Source organism: Siniperca chuatsi, linkage group LG15 (genome assembly GCF_020085105.1).
Source record: "Siniperca chuatsi isolate FFG_IHB_CAS linkage group LG15, ASM2008510v1, whole genome shotgun sequence".
NCBI classification, from domain to species: Eukaryota; Metazoa; Chordata; class Actinopteri; order Centrarchiformes; family Sinipercidae; genus Siniperca; species Siniperca chuatsi.
The window spans coordinates 22,830,977-22,857,740 of NC_058056.1; the positions used below are offsets into that span (position 1 = coordinate 22,830,977).

General features: G+C 39.7%; 3 protein-coding genes across 8 annotated transcripts in view; all 3 read left to right on the forward strand.

Moving 5' to 3' along the window:
* Positions 1-584: 584 nt before the first annotated feature.
* On the forward strand, positions 585-12,314 carry LOC122862159 (deubiquitinase DESI2). The gene is made up of 5 exons (XM_044167455.1): positions 585-1,816; positions 6,792-6,864; positions 8,059-8,152; positions 8,251-8,392; positions 9,640-12,314. The coding sequence occupies exons 1-5, from the start codon at positions 1,778-1,780 to the stop codon at positions 9,877-9,879; spliced, it is 588 nt and encodes a 195-aa protein (XP_044023390.1). The 5' UTR covers positions 585-1,777; the 3' UTR covers positions 9,880-12,314.
* A 1,005-nt stretch (positions 12,315-13,319) lies between these two features.
* srsf5a (serine and arginine rich splicing factor 5a) lies at positions 13,320-20,756 on the forward strand. 2 transcript variants are annotated; one of them, XM_044167450.1, is made up of 8 exons: positions 13,320-13,477; positions 14,876-15,010; positions 15,106-15,176; positions 15,741-15,884; positions 16,653-16,731; positions 18,230-18,303; positions 18,390-18,494; positions 19,465-20,756. In XM_044167450.1, the coding sequence occupies exons 2-8, from the start codon at positions 14,885-14,887 to the stop codon at positions 19,763-19,765; spliced, it is 900 nt and encodes a 299-aa protein (XP_044023385.1). In that variant the 5' UTR covers positions 13,320-13,477; positions 14,876-14,884; the 3' UTR covers positions 19,766-20,756. The 2 variants fall into 2 exon arrangements, with proteins under 2 accessions (XP_044023385.1, XP_044023387.1); XM_044167452.1 differs by having other exon boundaries at positions 16,662-16,731.
* Positions 20,757-23,316: 2,560 nt separating this feature from the next.
* pacs2 (phosphofurin acidic cluster sorting protein 2) overlaps positions 23,317-26,764 on the forward strand; it is a 63,774-nt gene continuing 60,326 nt past the window's right edge. For 3 of the 5 annotated variants that reach the window (XM_044167433.1, XM_044167436.1, XM_044167435.1), the window contains exon 1: positions 23,318-23,666. In XM_044167433.1, the coding sequence (XP_044023368.1) occupies positions 23,548-23,666 (119 nt within the window). In that variant the 5' untranslated portion in view covers positions 23,318-23,547. Of the gene's footprint in view, positions 23,667-26,764 lie in introns of all 5 variants that reach the window. The other 2 variants (XM_044167434.1, XM_044167437.1) reach the window with 2 other exon arrangements.

The following is a 26,764-nucleotide window of genomic DNA, read 5'->3' on the forward strand; positions in this document are numbered from 1 at the left end:
AGATAATGAGTCTAAATTTTAAGATAATTAAAATCACTGTCAAAACATTTACTAAATCTAAATTAGAAAATAATAAGCATATCTTCTCAGAATTTTGACAATAAGTGAAAATGTTGACTTGACATCTCAATTTTGATTTAATACAGCTCATTACTCTGATTTAGTACAATTTTTGTCTGTAGATCTGTAAAGCTAGCTAGCTAGCTAGCACAACACCGGATGCTGTGAGTTTACCTTCAAATTAAAAGGACACTTGTGTGATTTTAACAAAAACTGGATCCGTTCTAAATATAGTGAATAATTTACCATACGCATAATACTGCTTATTATTAGCATAATACAATGGGGAAAAACACAACTTAATGATAGCTAACTGAACGATTAAAAAATATCGTGGTGTAGATTAGCATTATCCTTTAGCTTTTTTTAAAGCTAAATTAATATTACAAAAAAAACAACGAAACCTGTTGTAGCTTATTGTTGCTATATATATATATATATATATATATATATATATATATATTAGATTTGAACCCTTTTTACTAAAGTAGCACCCATGTGAGTGGTTGCCACTTACAAAAAGGCACTTTTTGACAAACAAAACAACATATTTGACGCCAACGGTTACAAAAATAAAGCGTCTTGTCGAATGTGTAGTAACGGTTATAAACGGTCGGTTTGGGTGGCTAATACAAAGCACAGATGTGAAAATTAAGCATATTTCAGCGTGGCCCTGGTTGACAGAAATAGTAAAAGTGGTGCGTTTTGTAACAAAATGTGCTCCGGTACACCCACCAGCAGCTCCGTCTCCCATCAGCTGTTGTTGGAGGATGTTGCCCCGGAGGCAGATATGATGTAATCAAACGCTTCAGTCCCAACCGGAGAAAAAGGAAAGGCAGAGCCAGAGCTGGATAACAACCTCGCGATACGGATGGATCCCGTTTGCTTTGGTGCTTTTCTGAAATACATTTGAAAACCTTCATCGAGCCGGTTTTTGGGTCTAACGGTTCCGCGTTGTTGGAGGAGTCATGTCGCGGAGGTTCGTGCCGACTAGCCTCCCCTCCCGACGAAGAGGATGCTGGATGCGGGCCAGATGTAGGAGCAGCACCGGCCGGGGATGCTGCTGGTGACTCCCCACCATCAGCTGTAATTAACCACCATGGCTCAGGAGTCCTCTCCCACAGCTGCTCCAACATCCTCCGTGTGAAGATGGCCCGCACTCCGTCTCCATCGTTGACATCAGTCCGCCCTAGCTGTCGCCTTTTCGCCTGTGATGAGAGGAGGGCGCCTGCTTCAGATTCCATCACTTGCAGGCCCTTTATGTCCGCTCTGGCTCATGTTATCACCTCTAAAACGCCTGATATGAAATTTTGAGCTGTGGTGGTTGCTTTCATTTCGCACAGCATCGATTTCACCTTTCAACAGATATTTCTGGAGCCGGGAGATGGGCCGCGTCCACTGCTGCACCTCGCTTTGCACTGCTGGGATCTGAGTTTCATGCTTTCCTGACCTTACTTGCTTTAATGGCTCTGTGACATCTCGCTTCAGTTGTTCTGTTTCTTTTGGGACATTTTCCTGGCTCGCCTTTCCGGCCGCCCTGCAGAGCCGTGTCCATGCAGTAGTTGCCCTGCGGGGGAATGAGCAGCCTCCATCCCTCCTGCAGAAACCTTCCCGCTGTCCGCCGTGTGGCCCTGTGACTTCAGAGGGGTGTGGAGGTCCTGACAACCATAAAACGTGGAGGGTGGAGACGTTTGCCTTTCCAGCTCAGGTTTAAACCATGGCCAATGAACCTGTCATCCTTAACGTGTATGATATGGTAAGGGCCCATCTCAACCAAACTACACTTACTTTTTAGTCAGTTTTAGTAATTTGTTTCTATTTCTGGCAGGGGTGTTTGTAATCAGTCACCAGCAGAGGAAGTGAATGCACCACTAGAAATAGCAGGCCCATTACACACCTGTTTCACATGTGCACTCCACAGCTATTTTAATGTTGGAAAAGAGCCCAGCTGGACTCAAATACAGAAAAAGACATGAAAAACAAGCAGTGCTGGTGCTGTGCCTGCAGCAAATGTTAATATAAATCCACTTTTCCAATGTTAACAAATGTTGATTTTGCTACTTTGATTCTACTCCTGTGGACTTCTAAAAATTGGCAAGAGTGTTAAATTAAAATACATTTCTATGGAATATGCACAGTCACACCCATCTTCAAAGAGCGAAGAAGAGCCTGGGCGGTATGTATAGCTACCCAGTGTATATGGCCTTATCTGGTTCGCTGCAGACAAGCATTGTGTTATGAAGCCAAATTCTGGTCTATCTACTTTATTTGTATGTATTTGGCTTGTGAAAAAGTTAGAGCGTCCAGTGACATTTGAACATAAAAACAGAAGAAAGTAGAGAAGAAATGAAGTAGATATCATATTCCGACCTCAAGCCTATGAAACAAGAGCTTCCCTCAACCCTCTGACCTCTGTCGCTGTGCCTACAGCTCACATGATGCACACACATACAAAAGCACACATTTACACACACATACTCACATAAACCCACACGCATCAGTAAAGGACAAGGGTCTTCATTCATTCACGTGCCCACTGCCTGGCCTTCTCATACTGTTCTGCTGAACAGCCTCCTGTATGAATATTATGCAACATTTGGTAAATCCACAGAATTACTCCATTTACAGAATAACATTCAAGATATTGTGGCGTGTATCCATACTGGTAACACTCCCCCTATTTAGCATTTATAAGCTGCACATAAACTTCAATAAATTGTTTATAACACATTATAATGTAGTCATAAGCAGATATAGAGATGTTATTATGTATTTGTCAACAATTATTACTTCTGTCTGTAATAACCAGATAATAAATGTTAGTTAACATAGCTGTAATCATATTTAATGATATATGATTACACACATAGCCCTACTGTGTATTATAAAATGTTTATTAAACTTTATACACACGTACAAGTAACTCAAAAATGGGTCCAAAACTGGTTATAAATGTGTTCAAAACTCATGAAGACTTGTTGAGCTTCAGGATTCATTCTTGACCTTGAAAATAGTGGTGTGACAAAAAATTCCTAACTCAAGGTCAACTTACTAGATTTCCTCAGGAGTGTTCAGCTGCATCTTGTCATGAGAGTTAAGAATAGGTATTTAGGAATACATATTCATAATTAATATAAAAATATAATTATATTGCGTTGGTGAGTTTAAGGTTATGGACGACATAAGTACTCGCGCTGCCGCACTTGTAGTTTTTTCATGGGAACTGTAGTTTTTTCTGTGCTCACGAAGTAAATGTCATTTAATTTTTTTTAAATCACAGAGGTTTCAATTTCTTATAGAAACTGCTGTAGTGGATGGCGATTTGTCTAAGAATATGGAAAGTAAACCCCAGCAACGCTTATTTTTAGTTACAGAAGCTAGCCCGGACGTGACGTCACGACTTCAGTTCTCTATGCCCACCATAAATACAATCAAAAATTGTGTTTGATTATGAAAGTCTTAAGGATCATAACTTCAACAAATACAACAACTATGCACTTAATATGTCACATTCATATAAAATATGAAGACACATTTTATATGATTTCAACTGTGTTATATTGTCAATCACTTGTTATCTGTTTACACACCAGCTACAGATGCTTCATGAGTTATAGTTGTTTGCAAATACATATATACACATCTAAAATGTCCTATGCGCTTAAAACTACACAATATCGTGTTATAAATAATTTATTAATTATGTGTGTACTGCTTATAAATGCTATAAAGGTGGGTGGGTGGGGATTAAGATGAAGTGTTACCCATGAAATAATGAAAATAATTATAAAAAAGTCAAATCTAATAAAACTCTTGGCTGGCTGGAGAATTAGCGATGATTAACATAATTATTTTTGTTCGCTAAAGTATTATGAAGCTGAATTCTCCAAATGCTTTTTTTGCTCTCTTGAAGTCAAGTATTTCAACAAGTGTCCTCATCTTTTAGCTTTTCAGACATGAATCATCTTACTCCACATTTTCAGAAATTGTACAAATGTAAAACAAGGGCATACATACGCATATACGATATATTGCCAAAAATTAGATGATCATCACACACATCAATGTATAATCACATATTCCAAAAAACACAAAGCCAGATGCAGTTTTTGGACTCTCAGCTCTCTCTTGGTGTCTTCAAGCCGTCTCACAGATGAGGACCTAGTGGGGCCAGAAATGACAGCTGCTCAAACAGCTGATTTAATTCCAGTGTGGCTCTGTTGTGCAGACTTAACAGGTCATGCAGGGGGCTGTTGAGGAGGGAGGAAGTGATCATGAGGGCGGCGATAGTCAGAGTCAGCCTTATATACTTTTGCCGAGAATTAAACACGAGAAGGCGTCAAGATCCGCCTGAGAGTGAATCATGCAAGGAGGGATGATGATGACTCGATCAGCTTCAATGTGAAATCAATGTGACTGGAAGATGTTTGTAGTGGTGCATGCTGTATCTGCATAGGCGGCAGATTGTAGGGGAGAATGCGTGGATCATTGCGGCAGTGTTGGCATGCGGCATGATTTCACACAAGCAAGAGAGTTGAAGCACATCATGAGAAAAGTGTCATTTATATCTGCAAGATAGGGACTGAAAAAGCTCCACTAATGTTGCCAGGGCTTACATGTTTATGTACTCAGGAGAAAGTCATATCATTTGATAGTCGGCTTGTCACAATCTCATTTCACTTAGGTGGAAGAATTTTTCCTTGTAGATTGTTTCCTTCCAGGAAGCAGAGGACTGGTTAAAAGATTTCCATCAGGACAAGCTAGAGAGCCAGAAAGGGGTAGAAGTCACTGCAGAAACATGAGAAGACTCTGTTGACACAAAGTAAAGTGGTGGATATGCTTTTATTGTATCACTCTGAGCCCGGAAACCTGTTCTATTATTAATAGGGGACAGCTGGGGCAGTGTGGATAGCTCTTAGCATGTTTCCTCAGGGGTGTCTAAGGGTGCGGGAGAGTCAGTGGACGTGGGCTGGATTTGGTCCTGGCATAAATGATCTCTTCATTGTCTGCAGTGAAGGGCGGCAGGGTGGCTCATAGATCACCAGGATCTTTTCTTATGTGTGAAATTTCCTCCATCAAACCAAAGACTTGCAGGTCAGATAGATCACTGTGTGATTGGTTGTATAGCTGCCCTCGTGATGGATCAGTCCAGTGTGTTTCCCTTGTTTTCTGCCCAGTGCATGCTGGGATGCCACCGCTGTTACAATCCTGAATAGGAATAAGTCAATACACGCAACAAATGACAACAGAAGTTTTTATTTATTTAACGTTTTCTTTAGCCAGGAAAAGCCTTGTTTGTTCTGGTGAATATTGACAAGAATTACAATGAGTCACAGTACAAACAACACAACACAAAGTATTGTAAATGCATTTATTTGGCAGACATTTTAATCTTACATTTACGCACACATTTCGAAACGATTGAGGTTCAGTGTCTTGCTAAAGGACATTTCAGCATGTGGCAGGAGGAGCTGGATCACACCACTAACCTAATGGTCAACCACAGCTACAGTCACTCCACAAAACCATTAAACAAACTGTATTTAAATAAAATTACTAATAAGAATAATATAAAAGATCCAATCCTATCGAAACAACCTAAAATAGCACCTTAAAAATAACCAAAGGTCTGTCTGAACCCTTAAAATACATAAGATGTGGAAATCATTTGGGAATGATTTAACTTTAGATAGATGGACTGAGTGTAGATAGAATTTGTAGAAATAACATTTAATTTTATTTAAAATATCTACTGTAGCTGTAAATACTGTTAATCGTGATGTTGATATAAGATAACTGATATTTTAATAAATATTTTAGACAGATTATAAATGACAGTGTTGCCTTGTGTTTTGGTCTGTAGGCCTATTGGTAATCATTATATTAATTTTAGCTGTGTTAGAAACATTTTTAGATTGTGTGTGTTTCTGGTTGTATTGTGAACCACCGCCACAGATTAAGTTCTTAAAGCAATAGTTTGACATTTTGGAAAGTATGCTTATTTTCTTTCTTGCCAAGAGTTAAATGAGGAGATCCATACCATTCTCACGTCTGCGCGGTAACTTTGAAGCTGGAGCTGGGAGGTAGTTAGCTTAGTTTAGCATAAAAACTGGAAACAGGGGGAAACAGCTAGCCTGGCTTTGTTCAAGAGTAAAAAATCTGCCTACCAGCACCTCTGAATTTCACTAAGTAACATGTTATATCTTGTTTTTTAATTCTGTACAAAAACAAAAGTAAATTCAATAACCCTTGGACAGAGCCAGGCTAGCTGTTTCCAGTCTTTATGCTAAGCTAAGCTAACCAGCTGCTGGCTGTAGCTTCATTTTTGCCATACAGACATGAGAGTGGTGTCAGTCTTCTCATCTAACTTTTGGCAAGAAAGCGAATAAGTGTATTTTCCAAAATGTAGAAGCTATTTAACTGAAAAACAAAGTTCTTCAGCAAAAGTGCAGTAAAATCATTGTGATCCCCAAATTCCAAAGACTTGTATGTTTATGTATTAAATATGACCATATGTAACTGGGAACTTCTTTTTCCTCAGGTCCACAGCTATCAGCGTCCCCCTTGTAAAGTATAATTTATTTAGCAATCAAGTATTTTTCTGAGACTGAATAATACTGTACAACATGAAATGAGAGTTGCTGCGTTGTCTCTTTCCTGACACAACACAAAATAACTCTTGATATTGATCCTAAATGAAGCCCTCTTCTTCACCCTCTCTTTCTCTGCAGTACTGGATAAACGAATACACTTCCACTCTGGGTATTGGAGTCTTCCACTCAGGCATTGAGATTTATGGCAGAGGTAAGACCTTTCCTTCCGTTATGTCAGTGAAATCCCATTACAGTTTATCAGAGCAGAATCACAGCAGGCCACACTCTGACCTGTGCACAGTCTGATCGTGAGGTTTGTACCAGGCTGCTTTCACAGACACAGATGAAGTCTGGTTTTAAAAATGGAATATGGAATTGTGTTCTTAATAACTTGACCCCGTTTCTCTGGGTTGAGTCACCACTGACTCACTGTGTGTATGTGTGTGTGTGTGTGTGTGTGTTTGTGGTTTAAAAAAACAGAGGCAGAAACCAGCGTGAAACTAGATCACCGGGAATTTCATTATGCCCTTGCAACCAGAAATATTGTCTCTGTGAAATATGATGACAGTAAAAATACAGTCTTTACTAGGGCAGGAAATCACTTCTTTTTATGGAGTTTCCGCATATTATTTTGTGCTTGCAGCATATTTTTGTATAATGACCCCTTGAATTTAATCATTTTGAACTGTATATACCATCACTCCAAATGTTTTGAGAGCTAAAGACGCAAAATAGATGTCAAAGAATATATATAAGTTACAGTCACTGAATTTTGCTGCATATGGTTCATCATTTGAACTGAATCTGTGCAATTTGTGAGACCGAGCACCACAGTTTTACAGGTTTTAGAAAAAGAGTAATACTTTAAATGTGGATTTTATCAAAAGACTTAACTAGTCTTGTTTTAGAGTTTATCCAACAGATATTTGAAGGGATTTCGTCATGAACCAAATACTTTGCAGTAATTTCATAACCCACAGACAGTGGTGAAATGTAACTAAATACATTTTACTCAAGTGCTGTTTTTAAGTAAAATTTTGAGGTTCTTATACTTTACGTGAGTACTCTACTGTACTTTTACTCCACTACATTTCAGTGGCAAATATTGTACTTTTTACTCCACTACACGTGTTTGGCAGATATAGTTACTAGTGAACTTGCAGATTACGTTTTTACCTACAAAACAAATGATTAAGGCGCTCTATTCAATATGCTGTGCCTCTAGTGTTCATCACTGTTTTCCATTATGCTGCTGTAAATACAGGGCAGAGAGGCCTGTAATTAGCCAGGCCTAATGGTTTAAACATAGTGTGTCAGTGATTAATTGCTTGCCTCTGAGTAATTACAGTTGTTTAGTGCTTCCATTCGAGGAGTTAACCTGTGTTTTGTATCTTTGTCCACCCAGAATTTGCATACGGGGGTCATCCATACCCTTTCAGTGGCATCTTTGAAATCAACCCTGGCAACGCTGCTGAACTGGGAGAGACATTCAAATTCAAGTGAGTGTGCTCGATTTTAGCATACAATACTCTGTGATGTTGGTTATGTTAACGGTGGAGATAAGTGTGCTGATACATCTTTTTCTGCTTTCAAACAGGGAGGCCATTGTTTTGGGCACCACAGACTTTACAGAGGAGGACATAGATAAAATCATGGAGGAGCTCGGTAAAGAGTTCAAAGGCAACGCCTACCACCTAATGCACAAAAACTGCAACCACTTCTCCTCCTCGCTGTCTGAGGTCAGTCTGATACTGTTTTTACTGACAAATGTTTTTTTTTCCTACTTGTACGTATTGTTCAGAAACTATGAGATACAGAATAGTGCTGAGTAACAACTATAAATAAGTAAGACAAAAAGTTACATGAAAGTTTGTCCACAGAAGTACACTTAAAAGGAGTACTACGCAGCCTGTGAAAACAGTTGTGTAATGTCTTCTATGGCTCTGAAGTGAGCTTTCTAAAGTCTGACAAATAACTCTGTTGATGTCATCAGGGTCATAATAGCTTGGGCTTCAACATTATAAATCTTTAGCCATGCTAGCTGCACGGCTCTCGGTATAGTCTGGTTCTGTCCAGGTTTCTGTTAAAGGAAGTTTTTTCTTGCCACTGTCACCAAATGCTTGCTCTTGGTGGGATTTGTTGGGTCTCTGTAATTAATATTATAAAGAGTACGGTCTAGACCTGCTCTATAGGAATATATATAGGATATAAATAAAATTGAATTGAATTGAATTGATAGCAATGTCGGTCCAGCACTTTGGTCCAGACTAAAATGTCTCAACAACTATTGGAAGGATTGCCATGACATTCATGTCCCCCTCGGGATGAACTGTAATAACTTTGCTGATCCCTTAACTTTTCATCTAGCTCCATCGTTGGGTTTAAATTTCAGTTTGTCCAATACTTTGGTTTATGACCAAATACCTGCAAAACTAGTGACCATCCCATCAGCCTCAGTGGGCGGCTATGGCTTGGTGGTAGAGTCGTCCGCCAATTGGCTCCCGGCTTCCCCCAGCCCACATGTCGAAGTGTCCTTGGGCAAGACACTGAACCCCAAATTGCTCCTGAGTGCTGTGTCTCCGGTGTGTGAGTGTCTGTGAATGATTAGTTAGTTTCTGTGGACTGATGAGCAGTTAGCATCTGCCCCATCAGTGTATGAATGTGTGTCAATGGGGTGAATGTGATATGTAGTGTGTGAAGTGCTTTGAGTGGCCAGAAGACTACAAAGGCGCTATACAAGTACAGTCCATTTACCATTTACCTCAGCTGTACTCAGTGTTTTGTGCTAATTAGTAAATGTTAGCATGCTAACATGCTAAACTATGATGGTAAACATAATAAGCATTTTACCTGCTTAAAATCAGTATGTTTTCATTGTGAACATGTTAGCATTTTGCACAGCAATTCTAGTTTCTTAAATGTCACACATTTATAGAAATAAAACAAAGACAATATGTTTCACATCACATATGCCGACTTTTCTCAGTTGCTGTGTGGACGGGAAATCCCTCGGTGGGTCAACAGACTGGCGTACTTCAGCTCCTGCATCCCCTTCCTGCAGAGCTGTCTACCTAAGGAGTGGTTGACCCCGGCCGCCCTGCAGAGCCACATCAGCCTCGGCCTCCACAAAGAGGAGCAGAACGAGTCGAGCGACGAGGACCATTCGTCCACGTCCGGAGCGGCTGCCACCGGCTCCTCCCACAGCTGTCGCCACACGAGGGTGTGAACTGGCCCACACACACTGACCTCTGGACCTTCCTGCCACCTCTGCTAGTGGCTCAAGTGGCATTAGTAGGCTTGAACAACCACCTGACCTCATACTGTTTGTCTTTGAGTAAAGAGGCAGGAAAAGAAGAGTTCCCTCTTCATGAAAAGAGCTGCTGCCAGAGACTTCAGACCTACAGAGACCCTGCCTGTCCTTTCTACAGACGACAGGATGACAAAGGCAAACTTTGACCTGAGCACTGAAGCGAGGCTCAGACTCGACAGCAACCACTTGTAGATCTCAAGTTTGTAGTACGTTATTATTAGTCTTTTCCATGAACTTTTAAACCTTTGTCAGCCTTGTTCCCTGCCCTGCCTTCAGAGCTGCTTTTGTAGAATAACTAGATAGACACCTGAGACTACTTATAGTGACATTACCAGGAAACTGCTAAACCACTCAATTTCAACAAGTTCTCATTCAATAACCTCTATGTGGCCTTTATAGGGTTAGAGAGGATTTGATTGTTCAGTTCAGTCTGAACTCGTAAAAATGTTGCATGTTTAAAGAATTTGACAAAAAAATCCAACTAAACTGAGACGCCACACTTCTGATCATATCATCAAGTATTTCTTCTCCTTTTCCTTTTGTAAAAGAAATGATCTAACCTGGGACGTGTTTTAAACAGTAAACTGGCAGTTACCTGCCAGTCTATCCAGTTCACAAACGGTTGTAAACAATCATTTTTAAATAGTCACTGTTCATACAACCTCGGGCAGCCCAGTCACTATCTGTGAACATCTCAGAGACACAAACACAAAGAAAGTTAAGCTGCTACACTGACAATTATTGACTTTGTGACCCAGTACAATTTTTGTCTACACTTTTATATCCAAATGGTCTTTATATTATAATGGTGCGATAACTTCCAGGCTAGAAATTTACATTTACACCCAGACAATCTTCCTGGGTGATACTGGTCTTAACACCCTTTTCACCATTAAACCAATAAAGACTGACCTGCCATGAGAAAGAAAAGCAGAAAATCTGTATTCTCCTTTGGGTTACAGCAGTCCTTAAAGCAGTAGTTTCTACATTTTGGGAAATACACTTATTCGCTTTCTTGCCAAGAGTTAGATGAGAAGATCAATACCATTTTCATCTCTGTATGGTTAATATGGAGGTACAGCCAGCAGCCAGTTAGCTTAGCTTAGCATAAAGACTGGAAACAGGGGGAAACGGCTAGCATGGCTCTGTCCAAAGGTAAAAAAATCCACCTACCAGCCCCTTGAAAGCTCACCATTTAACACGTTATATATTTTTTGTTTAATCCGTACAAAAACCAAAGTGTAAAAACATTTTTGACATTTTACAGGTGTTATGGGCTGGACTATTTCTTGGCTGGAAGCATTTACCATCAACCAGCAGACACTCCAGGAGGTTACTGGTACCTTTGGAAAGAGCCAGGCTAGTTGTTTCCCCCTGTTTCCAGTCTTTATGCTAAGCTAAGTTAACCGGCTGCTGGCTGTAGCTTCATATTTACCATACAGACATGAAAATAGTATTGATCTTCTCATCAAACTCTCAGCAAGAAAGCAAGTAAGTGTATTTCCCAGAATGTCAAACTATCCCTTTTATGACCATATTTTTTTGTTTGATTTATTTCAACTGTGACCTGTTTACAGAGACAAAGCATTTTAATGATAGTAAACAAACCTTTTTAAGAAGTAACTCATACTTCTGAGGCTGTGTTTGTTGCAGTGAGGAGATCAGATTCTCAGAAAGGGAAAATATGATGTCATAAAGTTATTTGTAATCATTGTGGTTTTAGCATACATGCAGGTAAACCACCCCATTAATGACTATTTCCCCCTCTGATATTGATGATGGTGGCGATTATAAGGATGATAATGGTGATGACAAACATCGGCTCCTTGTAGTTTTACTCATTTTAATTCATATTGGTTGCTTTTTTTTTAAATGCAAAAGCTCAGTGAACCAGGCCACATGTAATTTTAATCTTTTCCCATCCCTCCTGCGGTAGTGAGTTAATGGACAGCTACCCTTTCTCAGGAAGGAAATCACATGACTTGTAAAAGTGATAGTCATCTCATTCCTGCTGAACACCTTGATAAATGGGGTTGAAAGTGCAAATTAATCATTTGACTTCTTCTTCATGTTCTTAAATAAGCTATATTCTTATTTATTTTTGATGTAGTCTTACATCTCACCAAGTGTATTGTGTTCAGATTCTTGGTATATTTTGAGTTGACGGGAAATGTACAGTGATCAGTATTCCATGCTCAAAAGTCTTTGGCACTTTCTACAGAGCAGACCAGACAGGTATTTTTTTCTATCATACTGTGTCAACCTTAACCTTGTATTTCCTTTTCCTAACCCAAGATAATTTCAAGAATGATGATATAGTACTAGAATAAAGAGACAGAATAACAAAGAAATGTTTTGCTTCTTCTGTTGTAGCCAAAAATATGGGTAGGGGTGTGCAATTTGAAGATACATACTGTGTGAGATGACATACATTTGTTGACCATTAGAGATTTTGCCAAGATTTTTTAGCAGCAATATGATGAAGAATTTTGCTTTGTCAGGTATTTAACTTCACTTTCACTGGATAAGCCAAAAACACTACTGTATACATTAACAATTTCTAGATTCCAGATCCCTAAAGAGAGCTAGACAGATATATCAACCAGGCCATTAACAGTATCATTATCAGTGTATATGTTGGACAATCAAAAAATGCCAAAGATATGTTTTTGTCCCTAAAGAGCACTGACAAGTTTATTTGTCAACTGTAAAATGTCTCACTTCATGACAAGTCTATAAAAAACTAATTTATTGGAGCCTTATGGAGGATGTTTGCTTATGTTATGTATTTATGTATCATTATTATTTGTCATTATCAGATTTTACCCTCAAATATCAATATCGGTGTCTGCCTCAAAATTCTATTTCATTCTTGCCATATGCCTAAATTTACAGTAGGTGATGACGAGTAATTTAGTAAATGTAAAAAATACTTACGTTTTTTTTTATTAAAAAAGAGCAATATGTAGAAATTAATATAATGATGAAGTCAAAGAGAAAATTATATTGGGTTGACAAATATAACATAATAGTAAAAGAGAAATAATTATATGAAACTGTGTGCAGTGCTTTCTGGAGTCACTTTATGTAACGTAAACCTACTTGGTTGCAACGTAAACTCTGAAGTGGGTTGCCAGATCCGTGCTATATCCCCCTTTAAGGATTCCAAGCAGCTTATTTTTTTCCTAATTAAAAACATTCTAGTATATTATAACTGTAAACGCTGGTGTTTATTTCACTGTGATAAGTTAATACAACCGGTACATTACTTGTTTGAACGATAAAGGGGCAAAGTCTTCAACTTTAACCAAGTTACTTATTAACTGCGGCGGTTAATGACCAACCCCAAACTGGCAACGTAAAGGCAGCAGCATTTCCTGTTCCCCGCTTGTTGGACTCACTCGCCATTTTGATATAGTCGAGTAGGGCTGGGACGATCCAGTTAAGAGTTAAAGTTGCAGCTAACCGTCGACGTAAACAACAAATTCGGAGACGCTCTGAGGAAGAAAAATTGGTGAGAATCTGATTGAATTGGCGTTGAATATTTACATTAATTTAACGGTTTTTAAAAAGCTAACCGTGGGGATCGTAGGTTCTGAACAGCGAATTAGGCCTATGTCTTTGTAGCTAACGGTAGCTCGCCTTAGCTAACTGAAGTCGACCTCGAGGTGAGCTACAACCGTCATGGACGCACTAAGCAAGGAACGTTGTTTTTAAGCCGCGTAAAGGTAGCATACTTTAGCTTATAGTAGACTGCTAAATTAGGATGGTATTTGGCAGATGTTTCGTTTTCACCGCTTACATTTCTTCTCTTCAACGACGCATGAATTTAAGGTGTAATAGAGAAATTTAAACATCGACTTAGCAACGTTGTCGTAGCGTGGCCTCATAGTAAAAGGCTAGCGTTAGCAAGCTAAAGTTGGGCCCAAGTGGATGACTGGTGCGATGATTTCAACCGAGATAGGTTAACTCAGTTCGTAAGGATTGTAAGTTAGATGTATTAAAAAATACTACTTGACTAATTTAATGTTATTTGATAGAGTTTTAGAGAGGTGTAGAATTCACGTAATGGTCATTTTTGAGGCTGTAGTGTGTGGTGCTGTATTATTGTATTGTGTTTATACTGAGATGTACTTTTAATTTGTTGTCCACCCCGTTTATATCAAGTAGGGAAGACTAAATATTAGAAACACATTTTAATGTAATGTAAGAAAATTCGGTAGGACCTTAAATTACAGAACCTCCAAAATTACTATAACGTTAAATGGTGAATTAACACTCCTCTACAACTATAAACGTTAAGTTTAGCTAGGTGTATCTAATAATAAGCTGGGGAAGGAGTGTTTGTGAATGTTGTGGATGATTAGTTTCAGCTTTGTGTGATCATAGGGCGTGTAAACAAGCTGTTTGAAAGTAAATGACTATATTGAAACTGGTCCGACCAGATCTGGATTATCATGTGGCTTTGATCCTGTTCAGGTTTGCTCAGTTTCACTTGAGTCGTTTTCAGTCTAGACCTGGGTAAATGTGTTACTATTCTGACCCTTTTTACGAATAAAACAAAATGTTTCTCAAACCAGAATCTAAGATATATCGGGTGTTAATGAATAGATCATTCTAGATGCAAAATTTGATTTTTCATTCTTCAGCTATGTTGAGTGGTGATGCTGCATAATTTGAAAAGTCATGAACACAGTATCTGTCGTCTTGTCTGTGTTTCTCATCAGTAATAGATCTGTTACTAATTAAGCTTGGATAAGACTGCACATCCTGTCAAATGTCTAAAATTAACTTGGCTAAGTGAAGTCAACATGCTGACCTTCAAACATGAAATATTAAGCTATCTTTACTCCACTTTTCCTCCCACCCTGGTTTAATGTTTAGCAAATATTATTGTGTTTTCCCATTTCAGAAGCTAACAATGAGTGGTTGTCGTGTCTTCATTGGCCGCTTGAGCCCGCATGCCAGAGAGAGAGATGTGGAGAAGTTTTTCAAGGGATATGGCCGGATTCGGGAAATCAACTTGAAGAATGGATTTGGCTTTGTGGTGAGTGTGATTGACCTCTTTGTGTGAATTATGAGTTCTGATCCTGTCCTGTTTTTCATCTCTAATAAATAACCTTTTGTTTCCTCTCTTCTCAGGAATTTGATGACCACAGAGATGCAGATGATGCTGTGTACGAGTTGAATGGCAAAGAATTGTGCAGTGAAAGGTAATAATCTAATCTTAAATGCTTTGTTTGTGTTCTGAGCGTCTGTTCACAGTACAGCAATCAAATGTTGCAATTATTCTTGCAACAAACTCTCTATTTTGTCTGAGAAAAGGCCAAATTTGATGTGATTTTTTTATTTTTAGTACAAACAAGTAGACATAAATTAGAAATGACAACAGTTGACACTATTCAGAGTTTGTCCATTGACATTAAATCAGTGGTTGAATCTGTGGGTCTATTGGCTCTTTGTTTGGATATTTTATCCAGGTAGAGTTTTAGTTAAATGCATGGCATACAACTGTGAATCAGACAATGTGTCCATATCGCAGTACAATCACAAGCATGTGTGCTGTCAGAGTCCTGGCAGTTGTTTCATTGTTCACTGTCAATGTTTTAGCTCCAGCATTTGTCTCTAGATGACATCACTACAGTCTGTTTCCTGTAAAGCAGAAGAGTGTTGATGCATTTAATAGTGCATCCCCTCAGCTCCTTCATAGACTTATTTGTAACATTCATTTGTTATTCATCGGTATTATCCCTAAATTGTCTCGCTCTTCTTTTCAGGGTCACTATCGAGCATGCTCGTTCCAGAAGAGGAAGAGGTGGCGGCCCCGGAATGGGCCGTTTCGGCGGTGGCGGCGGCGGTGGGGGTGGTGGCGGCGGCGGTGGCGGCGGCGGCTATCGCCAATCTCGCAGCAGTGGATCCAGGTAAATTTGCGAAGTTATTGTCAAATTTTCAGCACAATAAAACCAGTATTACAGGTTTCTTAATTCATCATAGTCCCCCCCTCTGATTTATAGAACTGTCATGTTGTTTTATAATATGTCAGCATGGCTAATTTACAAATAAATTAGAGACAGTTTTACAGCCAAATAATGTAGCAGACTTGTATTTGCCAAAATATATCTCTGTGAATAAACAAAAAAGAACGCAGTTAATTTTACTCATGTTTTGATTCTGATTAGTAATCTTACATTTCACCTCATTGTAAAGTGAGGGCGTATATATTCTTATTAGTAGTACTATTAATAGTTATCTGGTTGTGCCAAAGTCAAAGTGCAGTGAATTATGACAGCTGGGCCGGTGTGTTTTATCCAAGTACACAAATCATACAAATCGATAAGTTAAAAAGTTAGAGGGACTTATGATTATTTAACAAAAATATAATTACATTTATGTGGCAGAAAACACATGTACAACAAATGTCTGACTTTACTCTCTTTAGTAGCATTAACTAAGATAAAGTCAAGTCATTAATGTGAACCTGTTGTACCGCCTCTGAATCAAATTCAAATATTGACACAGCTGCTAGGCTGACAGAGTAAATACAACCGCAGTGAACATGAAGCAGAACTGTCTGTACTGTGAGAATAAATCCAGGATTTGGATGCAGCCTCCATTGGGAGACATTTGTCCTCCCTTCTTTTCACAGAAAATGTCGTATTAAAGGACGTTTTTCTTTTTCTTACTTGTTGACTGGACAGGTATGGCCCTCCTGTGCGGACCGACCACAGGCTCATTGTAGAGAACCTCTCTTCACGGATTAGCTGGCAGGTAAGAGGTTACTAAACGTTCTTGTGTATCTTACAACACAGGCTTTTTAAAAAGTGTATACATCACCCTGTAATGAAATGTTGTTGTTTTTTTAAATGAAGCAGCATTCATTTGATCGGGCCGGGTCAATTTGCCTATAGTCAGATTACATAAAAAAAAAAAAATCAAAAGTTAATTGGCCAAGTACAATAGAAACCCCCCAGTGGTGTTTTTTTATTTTATTTTTTTACTTAACCTCCATCTACATTTTTTTTCCCAGACAAAAGCACGTTACTGCTGCTGAAAGGCATTCTAACCAAAAACATTTAACTGTTTTTTTTTAACAGCTGCTCTGATATGGTTTCCTTTATATCAGAGGTGAATGCACATCCTCCACGGAGGTGTCAGAAGTGTGTAGCGCCCTCTCCTGGTTGTTTTTCTGAATAGTGTCCATTTGGTGCCTCTCCTTACACGCAGTTGCCGCCGGTCTAAAGTCTTGGCTGGGCCCCGTAGCGGGTGAAAGTGGTCTAGCGCAGGATACGGTAGCCTTAGGAGGTCCGTAGCCACAGTCTGGAGGTTCTGTGGGCTGGCATCCCCGACTGCTGTAACCCCCCTCAAATCCACGGTCCCTACACTCTCCCGTTTGGGTCTTTTTCTGTTGCTGATGGAGCTGGGGGGGGTGTTTGAGTCGGGCGCACACCCCTCCCCCTACTTACTCTCTGGTGGTTCCTTACTTGTGGAGGCCGGATGCTGAGTCAAGGCCGAGGTCGTTTCTCAAGGGCTTAACACTGCATTGGTTCCCATTTGCTATTTGGACAAGTGGCTCTATGCTAATATCTTCCTGGGTATGGAGCGGTAAGTAGCATAAAACTCATGTGATTGGGTTTGTTCAGGGTCGGGTGGTAAAGGGGTGTAGAGTTACAGTCTCAAATGAGGAGGAGGCAGTTTTACTATGTAAACACTTTATGACTTCTGAGCCAAATCATTTTTATAGGTCATATGAACATAAAGAAAATCTAGATCAGTGTTTTGTCCACTTACCCATAGTACTATTGTCATCCAACCACCAAATAAATATACAGGTTCATCTCACATACTCAGACACAAAATCCAATATTAACTTGTATGCAAAAATGCAAGTTTTAACTTTAGATACATTAAAGCCCTAACTGCTGTGTTACCTGTCGGGCGTCTCACTATGGAGTTGTATTTGTTTTTTGCTGACGAGCTAAAAAACTAAACGCAAGTTCATGGAGCCAATGAATGGGACTTAAAAACAGTTTGAGCAAAGGCAACACTTGTCCACACTAAGCATTTTCAGTGGCTCTTTTGTTTACATGCCCTCCACTGAAATGGGAGCTTATCACAGTGACAAAAGTCAGCATTAGATAACCCAAGTTTCAGTGTGTGCTGGTGTCTTGCTGCCTGCTCACTTCTCTCCCTCCAGGTCTGAAAAGGCTCTCACTGGCACCTTGTGTTTTGTTCTTTGTCACTAATCCTTTATTATGCTTTGAAATAGGACCTGAAAGACCTGATGAGAAAAGCAGGTGAAGTTACCTTTGTGGACGCTCACAGACCCAACAAAAATGAAGGGTGAGATGCTCTTTTGTTAGTCAAACATCTCAAATGGTCTTTGTCTTCAGCATTTGGTCCTAATTAATGTTTCTGCTTCAATACAGAGTGGTTGAGTTTGCATCCCGCAGTGACATGAAGAATGCCATCTCCAAGCTGGATGGGACAGAACTGAATGGACGCAAGCTGAAGATCTTTGAGGACAGCAGAAGGTGAGTTTTTTTATTTTATTTTTTTAATACTATTTTTCTTGAAGACTGGTGTTAAAACTGCATTACATATGTTTGCACTTTTGTGGCCCCCAGTAGTAGCAGGCGAAAAAATAAATGATGATGTAGAAACCTGTAACACCAGTAAACTGAACAACTCCTCACCTCTTGGGGGCTGGTACATCTTGATTTGTTTACTTGCCAAGAGTTGAATGAGAGCGTCAATACCACTCTCATATCTGTGCGTTAAGTATGAAGCTAAACCCCGCAGACGCTTGGCTTAGCATAAAAACTGGAAGCATGGGGAAATGGCTAGCCAGGCTCAGATCAATGTTATAAAAAAAAAAAAGCCACCTGCCAGCACCTCTAAGACCTCTACTACAGAGAAAACCACAACTTGTCGTTTTTACATCTGTTTTTGTATGCATTAAACAAGATATAACGTATTAATAGGTGACCTTTGGTAGGTGAATTTATTTATTTTTTACCTTTGGACAGAGCCAGCTAGTTCCCCCGTTTCCAGTCTTTATGCTAAGCTAAGTGCCTTCTTGCTCTAGCTTCATTTTTAGCCTACCAACATGAGTGATATCAATTATCTCATTTAACTCTTGGCAAGAAAGCAAATGAGCATATTTCCCCAAATGTTGCTTTTTAAAGATATCTTTTTGTAGCTTTGCCCAGTATTGGTGAGTTAATCAAGCGTTCTTGCTCATTTGCTCTTCAGCTTAAGTTCTTCAATCGCTCATTGTGCACTGAGTGTATTTCCCACCAGTGATCGAGCACAACACACCTGAAACAGGACCTGACATCATTTGGGACAACTTGACAGATCTGACTGTTATTTTCATAAAGATCCTGCACAGTGCAGTTTGAAGATTGTCATGTTACTGTTTCTAGTAATGTTAATCCAAACATAATCAAACTGCATAATTCCACAGGATGAATCTTAAAAATTTCCCCTCTCTTCCAACAGTCACAGCAAGAGCCGCTCCCGTTCCCGCAGCTACTCTCGGTCAAAGAGTCGTTCCAGGAGCCGCAACCGTTCCAGGAGCCGCTCCAGGTCTGCCAGTCGCACCCCAGAGAGGAGGCCATCGGGAGGGGGCAAGGCCGCCGGCAGATCCCCCTCCAGGTCCAAGTCTCGCTCCAAGTCCCGCTCCAGGTCTCACTCACGCTCACCTGCTCCCGCTCAGAACAAACAGTCCCGCTCCCGTTCTCGTTCCCGCTCTCGGTCCCGTTCACGTTCCCGCTCCGCTTCAGCAGACAGCAAACACTGAGATTGGTTCACCTGTAGGCCGTAAAATAGACTGATAGTTGCTCACCATAGGCCTGAATGGTGGCATGTGATTGTTTTTTTTATGAAGGGGAGGAAATTGCCTTTTACATGGCTTCTTTGAAATAAGATCTTCAGTCATTAATGTGCCCACATTGGCTTAGATTTCTTTTTGTTTTGATGTTTTTGTTAGTTTAGATGTGCTTCCACGGGAAAACGATTTTTTTTGTTTTCCTGTTACTTCATGATTTATGCATTTCCCTCTTTTAAAACCCCCTTCATGTTTTGATGAAATACAGAGTGACAGAAAACATTTTGATCAGTGATACCTGTTACAGTCCTGCAGCCTGTCCTAGCTGTCAGCCATGTTATGATTCCATCCACTCCCCTGTGCTTTGCCTGAGTGTTGTGAGCAGTTCAAAGTTAGGTGGGAATGGTATTCATTCTCCAAAATGTTGATGAGTATGTTTTTGTTTGTAATGCGGGCTCCTGGCATTGCCGTGAAACTGTGATTCTGCTTCTGATGAGGCACCGTAACAGGTGCCTCTACGTGTGTTGCATTCACTGCCCTGATATGTGAACATAAAAATGCAAACATCTCAGTTGGTGGTTTATTTCAGCTTTCTTGTGTAATAATGTTGGAATCCGGCATTTCTGTTTGGTTAACACTGCTGTATCAGGACCTCGTCTCGTGTTGGTGATTAATCTTTGCTTTTATTTACTCTTATCTCCAGCCTTGGACTGTGGGTTGTTGTGGGTCTGAACACAAGTGTCTATTTCAGCAGGAAGAAATGTTTCTAAATAGGTTTATTAATTTGATACTAATAAAACACTCACTGCATATTGTCATTTAATTTTTTTAGTAATGTCCAGAAAGAAAGGTGACTTTTTTTTTTTTTTTTTTTTAATATTTTGTGAATGTGGGTCAGGAGACTCATACATATTGAATAAAGTCTCTGCAGTTTAACCAAATAAAGATTTCACAAACTGTTAAATCTGTCAGCCTAAATTTATTGTCATGCAATGATTACAACACAAATGAAATTCTTGTTATGTAAACTGTTGAATCTGCTCGAATAATGCAGATCAAAGTGGGGGTAAAATTATATTCAACAGGTTTGTATTTGACCTTTTTTAAGATGTCGAACTGTGTATTTATCTTTAGTTTTCATTTCATAAGGAAAATGTTGATGCCTTGATTTATAGAATAATTCTCTTAATTGTATATTAAATTTAAAGCCTTGTGATGGAGTTGAAATATTCTGTGGATATGACAGGCCACATGAGTTGCAAGTTGAACAAGGCAAGGCAGGATATGAAAAGGAAAGTGAATTATTTTACTTTGATGCCTTCAGATGATAAAATTTTAATATCCTGCACTGGTGCATAAGTGACTGGCGAGAGCTTGGTGGCATCTTACCTGGAGGAGCTCCATGATATTTTGTAAAGCTAGTTTCAGAAAGTTTATATTCCTTGCCCACAGTGGGAAATAAATCAGTAAATATACTGTAAAGTGAACATGAAACACATTTAAATCACTATTACAAATAGGTTAAGAGAAGAGTGGCCACTGATAAAACAATACTTACAGATAAGCTGTAACAGCTTATCCACCAGCTCATGCTAATCCTTAAAATGACCAAGTCCATCCCTGAAAACCCTAATGGTGAATGGCTCCTCTTCCCAAAAGCATGTTTGTTTGCAAGCTTGTTCAAAAACGTAGCAAAACACAAGATATTTACTAATATAAAGTTGTGTACTAGAGAACAAAAGGTCATTCAGTACTTCCAGCATGTTCAGCTTCAACCACATGGTGGCGGTGCCTGCTTGTAGTAAGATGTCATCAAACTAGATGGATATTGGGGAGAATACATGACTGTGTATAATGAATATGAGTGATCAGTATTCATTATTATAGGGTTAGAATAAATAGGAATTTACTCAGAATTAGAAAATTGTTTATGTGGTTTGGTGGGTGATGTGCTCAGAAGGACATCAGCAGGGCAGGTGTGGGAGCAGGTATGAAAGTGGAAATATGTGAAATATGGTCCCTTAATTACAGTAAAAAAAAACAAACAAACAGTAAAAATATTGGTGACATCAAAACATGGGGTGATTAAAATACACCAAATTGCATAGTAAGTGGAGAAAGTGCAACTGCTGCACTTATTTCTCTGAGGGTTTTACCTTTTACAAGCAGCACTGTGGCATGTAAAGGTGGTGTAGGTGGCAGCACTGCTCCTGAATACTGCACAGTGACAATTTGGGAATCGATCTGACTACAAGGCTTGTGCCACGGATCCGCCCAGACCTGCACCGGCTGCACCTGCCAACAGAGTCGGTGGAGAGACCTTCAATGACGTTGTTCCTGGGAGAAATGTATGGGAGGTGGTTAGTGCCAGAGACAAGCCAGCTAAAGAAGATTGCATGCAGTGTCATTGAAATGAACCATGACTATGGCAGAACATTAGTGCCACCATAAAACAACGCAATTCTGCTCCGTTTCTCATTATAATGAGAGATTCTTGCAATAACAGGATCTTTTTCTGACACATTTGCACCAGTGTTGCCTGGTTTGGGCAAGGTAAAATGGTTTTGGGTGTGATACTCTGGGCTAGTTTTTATACCGTTTGGGCAGTTTCCACCCAACGAAAAGTTAGGCTATATTCCAATAAATTATTACATTGATATTAACGGGGCACTGAGTTCAATAGGCTCGATATGCGTTGACTGATTTGACAGACAAAACCAAATGACATGAAACTTCCTTTTTTTTCCTTTTCAAATGATCACATGGTCAACTTTGTGATTAAAGCATTGTAAAAGCTTACATTTGCTCATATAAGTGAAGACTTTTTACACTGAATGTAACGTCATCTAAAAGATCATTTTCATTATTGTAACCTTGGATTTGGGTTTGTCTAATTATACCAGTAAAACAGAAGACCAGAGGGATGTCTTAGGATGAAGTAAAAATGACCCGCATTAAACTGTGATTGTTAAAAGTATCACAATATTTAGCCGAGTTTTAAAAATCTATCGGTTTATGTCACAATTTAATGATTATATTATACATTTTGTCTGTATTTATTAATATTATATTTCCACAATGATTTATTTATTTAATATTGAACGATTCGGGTCTCTATACACCAACTGTTCTTTCCTATGCATAGGTATACAAGTAGCAAAGAATCAGCAGTATCAGTAGGGCAGGTGTGGGAGCAGGTATGAAGGTGGAAATATGTGAAATATGGTCCCTTAATTACAGTAAAAAAAAACAAACAAACAGTAAAAATAGAGGTGACATCAAAACATGGAGTGATTAAAATACAGCAGTAATGATACAAATGAGTTAAAGGAAGAATTAAACTATTAAATTGGAAACCACCGAAACAAAGCTACTTCTCATTTAACCAAGATTTTTAAACAAATAGTGTGCTGCTGGCCTTTCCTGCTTGTCCTCGCCCTCTCTCGCTTGTGTGGCACTGATCGCCCCTCATACCCTCGGAGCAGCGTGGTAGGCACAACAAGCCCAGCGGTCGGTCCGTTCACTCCTGCGCTGCTCCCACTGCAGTTCCTCCGCGGCGCAGAGGACTACGCCGACCTGCCTGGCTGAGCAAGGACGGAGAAATGAGCTCGTCCTCCGGCGCTCACATCGCACTAACGTGAGCGTGCCACGACTCTACTTCACGGACACACACACACACACACACAAACACAGAAGACTCTGCTGTTTACAAATCCCCAGCTCGGTGTCGGACAGTCCCACCCGCAGCCCGGACCATGGCGGAGAGAAGTGGCCGGTTGAGTTTCCCCGGGAGCGGGGCTCTCAACAGACCTGTGCCCATGAACCTGTTTGCAACATGGGAGATAGATGGATCCTCCCCGAACTGCATCCCGAGGTAAGGCGCTGCACGCATGGCACCGCACCGTCCTTTTAAACTTTAAAGCCAGCGTTTCCAATGCGCCAGACGTGCAGGCTGTCATTTGTCAGATTGCTAGCGTTACAGCTGCACAGCGGCTTACCGTCAGCTAGCCGTAGCCTATCATTATGCCAAGGGATGCCCGTGCAGGCCCTGCAACGGCGTAATGCTCATTCTGCCATCTGCATTGTTTGTTTTTTTTTAATGTAATGTTAAATAAAAATGTGGATTAACTACTGTATGGCTTCTGGTCGGTTGAGCGCCATTTGGCCAAGACATACAAATACCAACTCATAAACAAATCCGCCAGCTGCAGCCTTGGTGCAGTGTTGAATCAGACTATAAAGGTGTTTATTCTGCAGACATACTTTGTGTTAAAAGCCCTGCATGCTCATAATCACCCAGCTGTCCAGATAGATAACCAGCTTCATGCCAGATCATTGTGCCAGGTTGCGCCATGGAGACCATTTGGCTCCTGTGACCCCCAGATACCCAGAAAGCCCCTGGTGCCAAATTCTGATTTACTGCTGAGGTTAGATTTGTGTTATTAGACTCCAGCTCCACTTGGTAGCTTTTTCCAGATCTTGCAAATGTATCACAAGGCCTTCATCGGAGTCATGGAGATGGATTTGTTAACATGTTTAGCCCTGCCTTTCCCTGGTAGGGCTGCAACTGACGATTATTTTCATTATCGACTTAATCTATTGATTCTTTCCTCTTTAAAATGTCAGAAAATAATGGAAAATGCTCATCATAGTTTCCCAGAGCTCAAGGTGATGTCTCCAAAATCCAAAGATATTAATTATTACAGTGATATAAAGCAGAGAAAAGCAGCAAATCTGCACATTTGAGAAGCTGGATTAATTAAATATTTTGAATATTTGCCTAATAAATGGCTCGATTATCAGATCAGTTGCTGAACTTTCTGTCTGTAGTTATCTATTATTGAACTTATTGTTTGCACTTTTAGCAGTTCTTGTTTGTGTCGTAGTATAACGTAAGCATGGAAGTTCATTCTTTACCATGAAAATAGTAGTTTAAGAAAACAAACCTTCATCAGCATTTGTTTGCATTCTTTGTGGTCTATAACAAATACTAGTCTAAGTAAAATCAGAAATTGGAGCTGAAACAATTAGTTGAGTTGTCCATTGACAGAAAATTAATCAGCAACTATTTTGATAATCATTCAAGTCATTTTTAAAGCAAAAATGTCAAACATTTTCTGGTCACCGCTTCTTGTTCTCTTGTAATTTTATGATACTTTTTTTTATATCTTTGGGTTCTGGACTGTTGGTCAGACAAAACAAGTTATTTGAAGAAGTCAGCTCTGGGAACTTGTGATGGGCATTTTTCACAATTTATCATGTTTAATGGACCAAACAATTAATCGGCTTAATCAAGAAAACAACCAGCAGATTAATAAATAATGAGAATAATCGCCTTAGCTCATATACTCTGGGTTTACTGCATAAAGTGGTCAGCATCATTGTAAACTGGCCATCAAGTTCTATTTGAAACTTTTCTCAAGATTAGTTTTAAATTTGTTACGACATTGTAGCCACGTTGTTCTGTAAACTTGTTAAGCAATTAAAAAAATATATGCTTTCCGACACATCCTGGTTATGTCAGGTCAAGCTTTTCTTGCATTAAACAGTATAAATGAATGAACGAGGATATTACCTCACTGTCACGCTGCTGTCCATTCTCCTGAAGTGCAATGTGGAGTCATTAACAACAGTTGCACTTTTGATATGAGACGCCAGTTACTTTGCCACAAATCAGACATTAATTTTAAAACGCGGTATTTAATGTGTTTTGATCGGTTCACACTGTCATTAAAAAACAGATGTGAGGGAAAAATCTGATCTGGGATTCTTTTGGGAGCAGTGAAAAAAACAACTCCGGTTTAAACTTTTTGACCTGACAAAGATCCAACCGGGGTCGAAACATAGTTCATTTGAATTCACTCGTGGTTTGGCAGGCGATACTCATTTAATCGATGCTGATTTCCAATAACCTTGCAGCTACATGTGATGTTCTTCTTCTACTACCAGTATAAACGTAGCCAAAACCTCACTGGAAGAGGTCAGAAAAAAGACCAGAAGAAGACCACTAGTGTTTCTGGAGATGTGATCTAAGCTTTTGGACATCATGTTGAAATCTGATAAATATTCAGGCCTGGATATAATTTTATTTTCAGGACAAAGTAAAGGCACATTTTTACTGTGGCATTATGACAGAAATATATTTTCAGGAGTTTGTGGTTTAGACTCCATTTAACTAATACCTGCTGTCAGACTTTGGTCAGCAGCTGTCAGCCTGGGGAGAAGCTGTAATTAATATGGGAGTATGGGGGAGTATATGTGTGTTTTTATTTATTTATTTTAAAGTGATGACTGTCTCTCCTTAGCCTCTCTCTATCCTCTTAAGTTAATACCTTCAGTGGGTATTACATTACATGGCTTTTAGCTGAAATAAGACTAATTCATTTCCCCGAATAGCATAGCTGTGATGTTATTCAGCAGAGTGGACAAGTAGATAAAAAGGTTCCTGTAACTAAAACAGTCACAGGTTCAATCCCCCGTGACCCTGCGTGTCTGTCGGCAACATGGACAGTGCAGGTCGTCATATGAAGCTGCTTGACTGTAAAGATCTACTTTTTAATTTTGTAAGTTTCCCACACAGTGAATTGGTGTGAACTGAGGCTCAGCAGAGCCACCTCACTTCTTCTGCCAGTCAAGATCACTGCAGCTCTCTATTGACCGCTGTTTGTCAGAGTTTAGACAGGAGGAAGTCAGCTTGTTAACCAGATGTCAAATCAACTGTCTCATCAATGATATCAGCCGCCCTGGGTGGCTAAACAAACTGACTGCTGTCGATCTTCAAAGGACAGTTTGTTCCTTTTTTTTAAGTTTCACAGCAGGTAAGTCTCCTCGCTTCTCTTAAAGGTTCCCCGTAGAGTTTTTGAGCTCTAGTAGCGGTATGGAGCCGTTTTAATATGAGTGGGTCCCTGTTTTGTTTATCTTGTGCACACACGAAGACGCACATGCACGCCTATGCCCACATGGGTGACGCAA